Genomic DNA, 13,516 nt, shown 5'->3' with positions numbered 1-13,516 from the left:
ACACATAGACAACTGCATAAGGTGACAGAATAGCTGGACATACCAAGGCCAGAGGGATATACAAAGGAGGGGGTCAGTCAAATGACTGATGACCAATATACATAGTTCGCATATTTTTAGGACGTAGAGACGCTAGAAACTGAGGAGACACATCGTCTGCTGATCCTAGATAATACACAAAAAAATAATGCTTTTAGCTAAGTGCTGAGCCAAAGCATAGGGTTGTAAAATAGAGGAATGTATAGTATTTTTAGTATAGTTTGACACACTAGAAACTGAGGAGACACATAGTCTGCTGATCTTAGATAATACACAAACAAAATAATGTTTTTAGCTAAGCAAGGGTCTTGTCATCATTATAATCTGACGGAAAGCAGGTATGGGCGTTATTGAGCTGAACAAGCGGGATGCACGGATTGGAATGTAACTTTATTTGCATTTGGGATGGGCTCATATACAATATGTGGATAAATACTGGAGCCAGGGCTCTGGAAAGCGGAGCGTGTTCCGCGGACCATCCCGGCTTGCTATACTCTTGTATTAAAGCCGAATTGATTTCACACGTTCTGTAATGCGTTGTATTTGATCCGATTTTCCACGACATTGGTTAAAGCCGGTGTCTGATGGTTTAAAAATGTTTTGTAATTCTATGAATCTTACCCAGTTGATTAACTCACCCACTCGCCCAAATCTTAAATGCCCAGATAAATCTACCCTGATTGATTTGATATTAACAAATGTTCCACATAGATATTCTGCGGTTGGTGATTTTTGTAATGATTTAAGTGACCATTGTGTTGTTGTTGCTGTTAGAAATATGAAGGTTCCTAAGACAAACCCACGTTTTATTCGTAAGAGAATTTTGAAGTGTTTTCATGAGCAGGCTTTCTTCCATCATTTGTTTTATTTTGACTGGAGCAAGATTGAGCTTATCCCTGATGTGGAAACTGCCTGGATATTCTTTCATTATGTTTTTTTCCAAATAGTAAACAAACATGCCCCATTCCGCAGGTTCAGGGTTAAAAGGCGGGATAATCCATGGTTTTCTTCTGAGCTGTCTTGTATTATTCACAACTGTAATCTAGCCTGGGCTAAAGCAAGGAAATCATGTTCTGATGCTGATTGTCTTATTTTTAGGCACTTACGAAACAAGTGTTCTTTTCTTCTCAGGAAGGCCAAGTCTGAATATTTTATGTCTTTTACCACTGATAACCTGAATGACCCTAGAAAGTTTTGGAAGGCTATTAGGTCTATGTCTGGTATCAGTAATGTTAATTAATGAATTACCGTCATGTGTTTAGAAGGACTCTGTTGCTGTATATGACAAAACTGAAATGCTGAATTGTTTCAAAGAACACTTTGTATCATCTGGTAGGCTGTTTGATTCAGTGGCCTCTGTCTCTGTACAACCCTGTGTGGATGAACCAGTGAGAGCTGGTCAAACGTTTAGCTTTTTGCCATTCTCAGTGCAGGTGGTACATAAAGCCCTGAAATACTTAGATCAGAGAAAGCCTGCAGGTCCTGATCTTTTGGATCCCTGCTTTTTAAATCTGGCAGCTGATTTCATAGCTGAACCACTTACATATCTGTTCAATCTAACCCTGGAATGTAATGAAATTCCAAAAATCTGGAAATCAGCAATTGTCCTACAACTTTTAAAAGGGGGAGATCCAACACTTAAATAATTATAGGCCAATCTCAAAGCTGTCACCCCTGGTGAAAATACTTGAAACCCGTGTGAGTGAACAGCTAAAAGAGTTTTTATTTATTAACTCTATATTATCAATGTACCAATCAGGCTTCAGAAAGAAGCATAGCACAATTACAGCAGCCATGAAGGTTTTAAATTATATCACTGAAGCCTTTGACAAAAAACTGCACTGTCTCTCACTTTTTATTCATCTCTCTAAGGCTTTTGATACAGTTGATCATGCTATACTAAAGGCAGAGATTGTCGAGTGTAGGTCTTTCAGAGCATGCAGTTGCATGGTTTGCTAACTATCCGCCTGATAGAACTCAGTGCACTCAATTTGATGGTCTTATGTCTGTTAAATTGTCTGTCTTTAATGGTGTGCCCCAAGGCTCTGTACTTGGTCCTCTCATTCACTATTTATTTAAATTATTTAGACAAAAATGTCCAAAATGCATTTTTATGCTGATGATACTGCTATTTACTGTTATGCCTAGTCTCTTACAAAACCTTTCCAGAACATGCAAACTGCTTTTTATACTGTTCAACATACATTGTGTCAATTGAAGCTTTTCCTCAATACTGACAAAACTAACCTAATGGTGTTTTTTAAAGCAAGAAATAGACCTCTGAACCTTTCACCTATTACTACCTGTCAGGGCAAGGAGGTTGTAACCTCAAATATCTTGGAATTTTAATTGTTGACGGCCTCTCTTTTAAATTGCATATTCAACAACTTACAAAAAAATGTAAATTTATTTTAGGAATAAGGCCTGTTTTTCTTTTGAAGCCAGGAGGCGGCTAGTATCAGCTACATTTATGCCTTTACTAGACTATTGGGGATACTTTATATATGAATGCTTCTGCTCAGTGTTTGAGATCAATTGACACTCTTTACCATTGCACTTTGAGATTTATTTTAAACTGCAAAATCCTTACACACCACTGCACTTTGTAGACCAGGGTTGGCTGGCCTTCTCTAGTCACTCGTAGACTTTTATTTATAAAGCCATTTTGGGTTTACTACCGTTTTATTTGTACAGAAATGTGGGTACTCTTCATTCGCTGGACTTTATCCTGCTAACTGTTCCAAATGTCCGAACTGAATTTGGTAAAAGGGCTTTTATGTACTCTGCGCCATCATCTAGGAACGCCTTACAAAATACTTTTAAACTGGAAGAACTTGTCCCGACTGGTATTTTTAAATCACTGATGAATGATCTTGAGACTGATTCCCTGACCGGTCAATGTTAATTTGTTGTTTTTGATTTTTGTTATACTCTTGTGAATTCTATGGTTTTTACTAGATTACTTGTAGTTTGTCTGTCATTTTTGTAATGACTTGGTGCTACCTATCTTGGCCAGGACGCTCTTGAAAGAGAGATTTTAAATCTCAATGAGCCCTTCCTGGTTAAATAAGTTTAATAAAATAAAAATTCCTTGTAAGCGGGAGATTCGCCTTTAACCCAGCACTGATATTGTCTGTAGTTCATGGTTTATTTTGGATACATTCGTAGTCACTGTAGGGATGACAGTCTATGCACTTATTGAAGCCTGTGACTTGGTGGTAAACTCAATGTCTGTGTATCGTCATCACAGGAGGCTGCTGAGTACAAGACTCTTAATGTCTGGAATAGAGCAAATGAAATAGCAAACAAGCTGGAAACCATGTATTGGATACCATTCTGCTCCAGCCATTAACACAAGCCAGTCCTCTCCAAATAAAAAGGTGCCACCAACCTCCTGTGAGTCATGTATATCGTCCTAAGGTCATGATTGTGTTGCTCATATTTGGTTTAATAATTTTATATTGGATGAACCCCGAAACATATCCCAATCTGTGCTAGCGAAAATCTTGTAGCCTCGCGTTTGTCGTCCTACCACTTCCGTATTGAGCGCATCAGTGGTACTTCCTGTTTGAGCTTTTGTTTGTAAAACAGAATCACGTTTAGATTTGCTGAAGGACCTTATGCGTAATGACTCGGGATGATCCAGCTGGGTCTGTGAAGAACCGTAGGAGAGAACATCTTTGTTCTGCGGCAGGTAGCCTAGTGGTTGCAAGGTTGAATCTGAGCTGACAAGGTAAAACCTTTTTTAAGTCGTTCTGCCCCTGAACAACACAGTTAACCCACTGTTCCTAGGCAATCATTAAAAATAAAACTGTTCTTAACCAACGTAAAAAAAATAAAAAAAGATTTTAAACTGTTGATGTCCCACTAACATTGGTCTGTCCAACGCTGGTCCGACCAATCTGATTCCACACTTCAAGACTGCTTCCATCACGTGGACTGGGATATGTTTCGTATTGCGTCAGACAACAACATTGACGAATACGCTGATTCGGTGTGCGAGTTCATTAGAACGTGCCTTGAAGATGTCGTTCCCATAGCCACGATTAAAACATTCCCAAACCAGAAACCGTGGATTGATGGCAGCATTCGCGTGAAACTGAAAGCGCGAACCACTGCTTTTAATCAGGGCAAGGTGACCGGAAACATTACCGAATACAAACAGTGCAGCTATTCCCTCCGCAAGGCAATCAAACAAGCTAAGCGTCAGGATAGAGACAAAGTAGAATCTCAATTCAACGGCTCAGACAAAAGAGGTATGTGGCAGGGTCTACAGTCAATCACGGATTACAAAAAGAAAACCAGCCCAGTCACGGACCAGGAGGTCTTGCTCCCAGGCAGACTAAATAACTTTTTTGCCCGCTTTGAGGACAATACAGTGCCACTGACACGGCCTGCAACGGAAACATGTGGACTCTCCTTCACTGCAGCCGAGGTGAGTAAAACATTTAAACGTGTTAACCCTCGCAAGGCCGCAGGCCCAGACGGAATCCCCAGCCGCGCCCTCAGAGCATGCGCAGACCAGCTGGCTGGTGTGTTTACGGACATAATCAATCCCTTCACCAGTCTGCTGTTCCCACATGCTTCAAGAGGGCCACCATTGTTCCTGTTCCCAAGAAAGCTAAGGTAACTGAGCTAAACGACTACCGCCCCCTAGCACTCACTTCCGTCATCATGAAGTGCTTTGAGAGACTAGTCAAGGACCATATCACCTCCACCCTACCTGACACCCTAGACCCACTCCAATTTGCTTACCGCCCAAATAGGTCCACAGACGACGCAATCTCAACCACACTGCACACTGCCCTAACCCATCTGGACAAGAGGAATACCTATGTGAGAATGCTGTTCATCGACTTCAGCTCGGCATTTAACACCATAGTACCCTCCAAGCTCGTCATCAAGCTCGAGACCCTGGGTCTCGACCCCGCCCTGTAAAACTGGGTATTGGACTTCCTGACGGGCCGCCCCCTGGTGGTGAGGGTAGGCAACCACATCTCCACCCCGCTGATCCTCAACACTGGGGCCCCACAAGGCTGCGTTCTGAGCCCTCTCCTGTACTCCCTGTTCACCCACGACTGCGCGGCAACGCACGCCTCCAACTCAATCATCAAGTTTGCGGGCGACACAACAGTGGTAGGCTTGATTACCAACAACGACACGGCGGCCTACAGGGAGGAGGTGAGGGCCCTCGTAGTGTGGTGTCAGGAAAATAACCTCACACTCAACGTCAACAAAACTAAGGAGATGATTGTGGACTTCAGGAAACAGCAGAGGGAACACCCCCCTATCCACATCGATGGAACAGTAGTGGAGAGGGTAGTAAGTTAAGTTCCTCGGCATACACGTCACAGACAAATTGAATTGGTCCACCCACACAGACAGCATCGTGAAGAAGGCGCAGCAGCGCCTCTTCAACCTCAGGAGGCTGAAGAAATTCGGCTTGTCACCAAAAGCACACAAACTTCTACAGATGCACAATCACCTGTGTCACCGCCTGGTACGGCAACTGCTCCGCCCACAACCGTAAGGCTCTCCAGAGGGTAGTGAGGTCTGCACAACGCATCACCGGGGGCAAACTACCTGCCCTCCAGGACACCTACACCACCCGATGTTACAGGAAGGCCATAAAGATCATAACGGACAACCACCCGAGCCACTGCCTGTTCACCCCGCTATCATCCAGAAGGCGAGGTCATTACAGGTGCATCAAAGCTGGGACCGAGAGACTGAAAAACAGCTTCTATCTCAAGGCCATCAGACTATTAAACAGCAACCACTAACATTGAGTGGCTGTTGCCAACACACTGACTCAATTCCAGCCACTTTAATGGGAATTGATGGAAAATTATGTAAAATATATCACTAGCCACTTCAAACAATGCTACCTAATATGTTTACATACCCTACATTATTCATCTCATACGTATATACTGTACTCTATATCTACTGCATCTTTATGTAATATATGTATCACTAGCCACTTTAAACCACTTTGTTTACATACTCATCTCATGTATATACTGTACTCAATACCATCTGTATCTTGCCTATGCTGCTCTGTACCATCACTCATATCTTTATGTACATATTCTTTATCCCCTTACACGTGTATAGGACAGTAGTTTTGGAATGTTAGTTCGATTACTTGGTTATTACTGCATTGTCGGAACCTGAAGCACAAGCATTGCTACACTCGCATTAACATCTGCTAACCATGTGTATGTGACAAATAAAGTTTGATTTGCTCTGTGGGAGGGAGGGGAGAAACGCCAAGAATCAGACAACTCCAACGTCTGTCCGCACACTGGAATCCGCATTCATGTCCACTTCATCCACCCAGCAGACTTATGACCCTTGCCTCAGCCAGATCCGATGTCCAGACACAAGCATTCCAGTGATCCTACACTCAGGCCACCTTGAAGTATTGGCCCTGTCCACTGCTAGGCTTACCCACATTGCCAGCCACTATCATCCACTAGTGCAATTTCAGTTTACTTGACAACAATATAACAACCTTGGTGTTCTGGCTACTGTATGGCTGAAGCCCACAAACACCCTAAAAAACAGAACTGTTGGGACTAGCGATAAAAGGAAAAGCCTGGTCATAACTTGGGGCGGTTTCCACTGGCACTTAAAGGGTCAAATAGCTGGCTCAAAAAAAATGCTCAACTTCACGCTGGGTCAAGGGGCGGCAGGGTAGCCTAATGGTAAGTGTTGGACTAGTAACGAAAGGTTGCAAGTTCAAATCCGAGCTGACAAGGTACAACTGCCGTTCATTGAAAATCATGTTCTTAACTGACTTGCCTAGGTTAAAGAAAACTGGGCTGCACTGGCCCAGGTTAACTGGTGCCAGCTTGATTAGATTTAGGGCTGTGACTTTACACAACAACCAAGCTGATCACTGCTAGACACTGAAAGTTTAGCTAGTGCATGGACAAGCAGTAGTCATACATGGGGAATTACCACCATAAATCCATCCTTCTTACAAATGTTTTCACTATACAAAACAGACCCTTCAGCCCTTGAATGCTAGCAAGTCAGTTAGATGGCAAGTGAATTCCTGCTAGTTCATATTGAACACGAGCCAGAGCCTATCATTTTTTTCTAGTTTGCTAGGTGGCGAATGCCATGGCAAGCAAGGAATTAAGCTAGCAACACTAACCATTTAGTTAGTGAACATTAGCAAGCTAAATAGATGGATCAGTCATGCCACATAGCAGGAATTTGGGGTAAAGTTACAACATGGTAAATTACTCAGGTCAACATCTTGCTAGCTACATTAGTGACTCCAGCTCACCACATTGTCAACCTACAGTAGCATCATGGCAGTCTAATTTCTGGAGGCAATGGAAATAACATTTGAGTTAACCCACCCTGGGTTGACTTCAAAGTGCCAATGTTAACAGGGCTTTAAAGTGTTACCCAATTAGAATTCACTTGGGGTATAACCCCCAAACTGAATGAAGCCACATCAGGACAAGCTACAGAGCTTTGCAAGATTATATTTATTAAGACATTTAAACTCAATACTCTTGGCAGCATTGTCACTTCATTAGTTCCTACAGAGAGAGGAAGAAAAAGTTAGCTCAGTTTGAAATGTAACACCATACTAGTTGTCATTGTACGTCATAAAATTGTGTTGCGTGACTGGTGTGGGCCTAAAGATTAATTTGCCAGTTTCTCCCAGGAGTCACTCCTGTTTTGGAGGTATAATGGGTAGGCTGAAATAGTGTGGACAGAGTCAGGAGTAAATTTCTCCACTTTTTAGATACATGACACCAAGTATTTAACACTTACTTTACAGGGACTCTAGTCAAGATGGTGCCAAATCCTGGCGAGTCTGCTTCAAACCGCCGATGCGCAAACAGCTTGTAAAGGCCACTCAGTGGATAGACACACCGCACAGTCACCCTTACGAGAGAACAATTGAACATAAGTATACATTAAAGCCACGAGTGCCTTTAGTGAGAGTTAATGACTGATTAATATTTATTGTACTTTGTTTCAACCAATGAGACAGTATATTATTAGTGAAGTCATGTACACAAAGGCAGTGTACCTGGTTGAGACTGGTGCTTCCACTGATTGACTTGTATGCTCAACGGTGATCTCATTTTCATAGGTAAGGTGCTGGTAATCAAACTGCAACACAAGAGGTCAAAACAAACCTGAATTTATTCATTCAACCATTAACCTGTTGAAAGCCATGTCTAAACACTTAGTTGTTCTTTTGTTAGCCCTCATGAGATATCAAGACAGTTTAAGTCTTAATATTAATTTAAGTAGTTGGCCTGTATGCTGAAAGTTCCTGAGTTAAACCAGGGTTTCCCCAAAACTCAGTCCTGGGGTATATACTTTGCCCTGGCATTACAGATTCAAATATCAACTCCGCAAGCTTTGAAGCAACTGTGTAGCACTTGAGTTTAAAAATGATATTTTAAGTACCAGGGGCCCTAGAATAAAGTTGTGAACACTGAGTTAAGGCACAATCACTTGGACCGTCTCTGCACATTCAGGATATTCTTGTGTTCAAATTATTTGGCCAGATTAGGATATGGTGCAAAGGTGGTGCTTAATGAAATAATTACCAGGTTAAATTAGGGGGTTTCAGCAGAGTCCCTTGGTAAGGACTCAAACCGAAACCCCAGAACTAAAACCCACAGCAGACCACAATTTAGCAAGATTTTAGTTGTTGGTTAAGATGGAAGAATGCTGGAACTTCCATTTCAAATACCGATCACTCGTGGAGCCCGATTGCCTTTATGACTAATTCTATGGGTTGGACAGTGCTATACCTGGACCCTGGTTCCACAGGTGTCAAGTCTAAAGCTAAAGAGAACCCTGGTGTCATCCATCTCTTGAGGCCTGCAGGTAGAGTCCAGGAGGGAGGATCTGATGGGTTCAGATCCAGGGATGGCCAAAATCACAGACACTACTGTCATCACACCTTCAGTGGAACACACTGGAGAAAGGAAGGCCTGTTAGTGCTGATCAATCCTATAAAAGAGTCACCAGGCAAAAGAAAGCGACGCTGCAGGTTAATAGCTGACAAACTAGTAGTTACCTATGACCTCAGTAGTCTGGAATAGACACGCTTTGGCCAAGGAACTCTTGACCGCCAAGGTCTTCGGAGCTCTTGAGAGAATTTCAAAGGTGCCACGGAACTGCTTCAAATTGATGTCCTAGGAAGAAAAAAAGAGCAGGTACATTTTAAATAATTATAACTCCTATTTTATCCAACGACAAGTCAGTTTAAGCACTTGACCAATGAGCATCTCACCTTATAAGTGTAGCCAACAGAGAAGAGGGGCACTTCCAGGGTCAGACTCTTGCTGTCATTCTGCATGATGTAGCCCCGCTTGGCTGCCAGATTTGTGGTCAGAATGTAAGGGCCAACACCCACCTCCCACAGGTAGTCAAATGGCTTATGGTCCATCTGGAAACGGATGCTTTTCTCGTTGCAGACGCCTTTGAAGACTGGAGGGACTGAGAAGAAACAAATAGTTTAGTCAATAGTGACATGACGTTAGGGGTAAACATGGGGAAGTGTATAGTGGTTGGTTACTGGGCTGCGTCATCATATTATCGTGCAGCCCAGGTCTTATAGTTGAAGGTTGAAGTCAACTTACAGACATCATTGAACTGAGCCACGACTGAGGCCAGGTAGAAGTACGGCTCCGCCTGAGGCAGGATGACCAATGTGTAGTTGATGTCCAACGAGTATTCGAGAAGCCCCTCTGTAGGGTACTATGGACAGGAACACAACACCAATTAAGAAACAGTACAAGAGCCTTCAATTCACCTCTTAAAACCATTGGAGAAAGTTGAGGCCAGGAACCCCCTCTTCTCCAATGTTGAGGAAAAGCCGAGACCACAGTAGCTAATATCATTGCATCATTACCAGCTTGTGAACAGCAGCATCAAATGGCACCCTGAGAATGTAGGCATGAAGGTTACTATTGGGCTGAGGGACCATGGTTATGACAAGGCCACTTTTATTCGCCTCTAGTATGGTGAAGTTGTGACCATTGAGCTTCACCGCCACCAGGTCAACATCGTAGTGGATGTTCCCCAGGTAAACAGTAAACACACGATCCTCAAGGACTGTTTCTGTGGTGGGAGAAGGACAACAGGGTCATTAGCAATCATGACCATGGAGCTGAAGACCCACTTCGGATTGGCTAGTAGAACTCCTACGGTTAATGATGGAGAGGTGCTGGATCAGAAGGGGTGTGTTCATGGGCCTGTGGAGGCGGAGTCTGGTCTCCACACCACTGTCATCCATGAAGATTTGTTCATAGTAGAGACGGACCACATAGAACTCATGGTACATGTTGTCCATCACCAAGCTCTGGAAGAATTGAAACCATTATGAAGCATCTGCAATTAGGTTATATGGTACAAAGTAGAATATTCAAGGTGTACAGAGGACATGGGTGACTGAAGCCAATTGCAGCTTCTCTGGATCAGAATAAAAGGTAAGAGTCTCCATGTGAATGGTCAGATGCCGGCCTAGTATGCTACTGACTTTTCTGTATCCTCCGGCAGCGTTGAAGGGGATGCTGATCTGGACAGTGGTGTCACTGATGTCCAGGCTGTAGCCTCGCTCTGCTGTGATGGGCTCATCCAGGAGCTGCCCATCCACCCCCATTGAGATCTTGCTGCTCTCCAACCCAGAGAGGCCAGAGAACAGCGGGGACAGCAGAGTGGGGGTCTGCCAGACCAGCCCCGCCCCATCATACATTCCTTCATCTGGAAATAGGTTATACATAGGAAGGTTAAGACTGATGAACACTTCCTGGTTTAGTGATCAATCAGTGCAGTGATCAGGTGCAGATGAACATAGTCACTAGATTGAGCAATCACAATTGTTTAGCCCATCTACCCCTTTGAACCTTGAATGGTCAGGGCTGATAGGTCACTGAAACTTACCAGTGCTGCAAGCAACCACCAAGTTCACCATGATGACCATCCATCTCTGCCTGGAGACTAGTATCAGATAGACCACCTCAACCAACGTACCATTCACCTGGAATTAGATAATGATTTGGTACCTGCCAACAATACAGTATGAAGACAACTGAAGAGCTATGTAAGTAAATCCAGTATTCCAGCCTAAACAAGTTAAATTTTAAGAGATCCTACCCATCAAGGCGTTTAGTGTAATTTGAGATGGGAAAGCCTCGTGCCAGCATTGAGACATACCCAAGATAACTGCATCAATTTAAATCCTCACCATGGTGACAGACCCCATGACAGAACCTGGCGTGTAGGGTGAACGGAACACTAGCCTCCCCTGGGTGAGGTAGAACACGTAGCCCAGCTCCCGAGCCTCTGAAGGGGACATGAGAGTCAGCTGCTGCCCCTCCTGCTGGAACATCACCTGCCAGGTCGACATGGCAGAGCTGTGGGCCTGATGAGGAACAAGAGACAGGGCATACATAGTGTTATTGGGGACAAACTGGTGGAGCTCATCAAATTGAGAATTTGCCAAATAGCCTTTAGCTTACTTGAGCAAGGGCAGCAGTCCAGGCATCTGCTTCTGTACCAGGTAGACCAGACACTTCACCCCTCACCGACACCTACAGGGGAATATAACAGACCATACTCCTATAAAAAAGGTTAAGGATAGTCTAGGCCGGCATCAGCACAAATACAACCCTGGAGGCACAGTCTAGAGCCATGTATTAGTACCTCCATATAGTTCTCCTCACAGCTGACTTCTCTGGGGGACCAGGGTAGAGGGAGGGAGCAGGTTGCATTCACAGAGTAGGTGGTTTCCACTCCAGTCGCATCAATTGTGATGAGGTTAAAGCGAAAAGTGAACACCTCATCGTCCTAAGATACAAAAACAAGACCTTCAACTGAGATAGCTGGTAGTAATTTAACTAGAAAATATAATTTTAAAGCACTTCCCATGGGCACAGATATCAACTCAATGGCTACTCCACATTGGTTCAATGTAATTGAAATGTTGATTTAACCAGTGTACCCATGGGTTGTGGCTTTGAAAAGACCCCAAAGCACAGAAAATATATGAACCTGGTTGTCAGTGTGGCAGGAGAAGTAGGAGGCTCTGAGTTCAGCATGGCCAGGCAGAGGGAGGATACTGAACATGTAGCCACACTCTGACCCATACTGCTTAGTGATGGGGTGAACACCATCAGCATCTAGATGGGGAAAAGGATCGGATCAAGTAATTTGAATATGTCATTAAGTTTAAATTGTATTTCTTCCTAAGTGGTCCAACAGCACAGTGAGAGACTGCAATATACTGCAGTCGTGCTGTCAGCACCAGCTACCAAACCCTGGCCAAGACATGTTAAGAGGCCAAGTTCATAAGCTGACCAAACCTGGTTTCAGGCCCATTTTGCATCAGAATTAAGATTAAAAGCCTACTTACCAACCGCTTCAAAGCGAGGTTCGTTCCCAGCGAATGAGAGTTGGGTTGTTACCAACAGGTATCGATCCCTACACGCAGTCTCAATGGCCCCTATATAGACACAAGATGAGAATCTGAAGGGTGGAAGCTATATGATTCTGACCAACAATTCATACCAGTGTTCTATAGCTTGTATAATAGGCTCATCTGACCCAATTTAAGTTTCTTACCTCTTGGAAAGTCAGAACATCTTACACTAGGCCATACAGACAGGAGTACAAATACTCTGTAAGAAAAACAATTAGCACAGGTCAATAAAGTGTGCCAGCATCAAAACAATTATTCAAAACATTTAAGCCCACCACCAAACTTACCCCAACCAACACCCAAAAGCCATTGCTCCGTAGAAGTGTCTAACCCTAGCCAGGAACCGCTAGTAAACTCCACCTGCAAGCTAACATAAACCATATGCTGGCAGTTGATGAGTGGCACATTCTCTACCTGGCACTTGTATATAGGAGTGGTGCTTTGCTTGACCAATTACAAGCTTTCTGGAGTTAATGTGCAGGTAATTAATTTTATAATTGGGTCACATGGTTGGGCAGTTTACCAGAGCCTAAGGGTGCATCTCAATAGTCTAATGTGGATTCCTCTCCTCATCTCCTCTCATTCCCCCTTCTTAGGACATGTTTTCCATCTCCATAGTCTGTCATTTATATTTATACATATCATTTCATGTTCTTGGTACAGATAAATCCTTGACTTTGGGGAATCACTTTGTTGACCTGTGAATTGTACACATTTTACAATAAATTAGTGAGAGAGCCTCAAATATCACATGTATTTGTATATATCTACTCTACACATAAATCACAACAAATTGGTTCCTGTTTCAGTCATGTCTTTGGTCACGTTCACGTGGGTCCATCAAAAACACCCTAATGATTGGTTGACAATAAAGCCTCCAACAATGCAGGCGATGGCTGCAGAATGAAGTTGGTGAAGAGCAACTACAGGAACTTGTAGTCAACTGCAGTCAAAACTTCATGACCTTTGATCACACCATTGTTATTTCCAGAATGCAACACACTT

At 43.4% G+C, this 13,516-nt stretch overlaps 1 protein-coding gene across 1 annotated transcript in view; it reads right to left on the bottom strand.

Annotated features, from left to right (window-relative positions):
- zpax4 (zona pellucida protein AX 4) overlaps positions 1 to 13,516 on the bottom strand; it is a 29,066-nt gene that overhangs the window by 10,785 nt on the left and 4,765 nt on the right. The window contains exons 2-16 of the mRNA XM_064939132.1: positions 12,446 to 12,535; positions 12,085 to 12,212; positions 11,737 to 11,880; positions 11,553 to 11,624; positions 11,279 to 11,455; positions 10,975 to 11,071; positions 10,571 to 10,794; positions 10,240 to 10,393; positions 9,944 to 10,152; positions 9,672 to 9,789; positions 9,323 to 9,528; positions 9,107 to 9,224; positions 8,838 to 9,004; positions 8,102 to 8,184; positions 7,840 to 7,953 (exon numbers count right to left, since the gene is read on the bottom strand). Coding sequence (XP_064795204.1) covers positions 7,840 to 7,953; positions 8,102 to 8,184; positions 8,838 to 9,004; positions 9,107 to 9,224; positions 9,323 to 9,528; positions 9,672 to 9,789; positions 9,944 to 10,152; positions 10,240 to 10,393; positions 10,571 to 10,794; positions 10,975 to 11,071; positions 11,279 to 11,455; positions 11,553 to 11,624; positions 11,737 to 11,880; positions 12,085 to 12,212; positions 12,446 to 12,535 — 2,101 coding nt within the window. The remainder of the gene's footprint in view (positions 1 to 7,839; positions 7,954 to 8,101; positions 8,185 to 8,837; positions 9,005 to 9,106; positions 9,225 to 9,322; positions 9,529 to 9,671; positions 9,790 to 9,943; positions 10,153 to 10,239; positions 10,394 to 10,570; positions 10,795 to 10,974; positions 11,072 to 11,278; positions 11,456 to 11,552; positions 11,625 to 11,736; positions 11,881 to 12,084; positions 12,213 to 12,445; positions 12,536 to 13,516) is intronic.

Source organism: Oncorhynchus masou, chromosome 27 (genome assembly GCF_036934945.1).
Source record: "Oncorhynchus masou masou isolate Uvic2021 chromosome 27, UVic_Omas_1.1, whole genome shotgun sequence".
Taxonomy (NCBI): Eukaryota; Metazoa; Chordata; class Actinopteri; order Salmoniformes; family Salmonidae; genus Oncorhynchus; species Oncorhynchus masou.
This window is presented reverse-complemented; position numbering and strand designations above follow the sequence as displayed.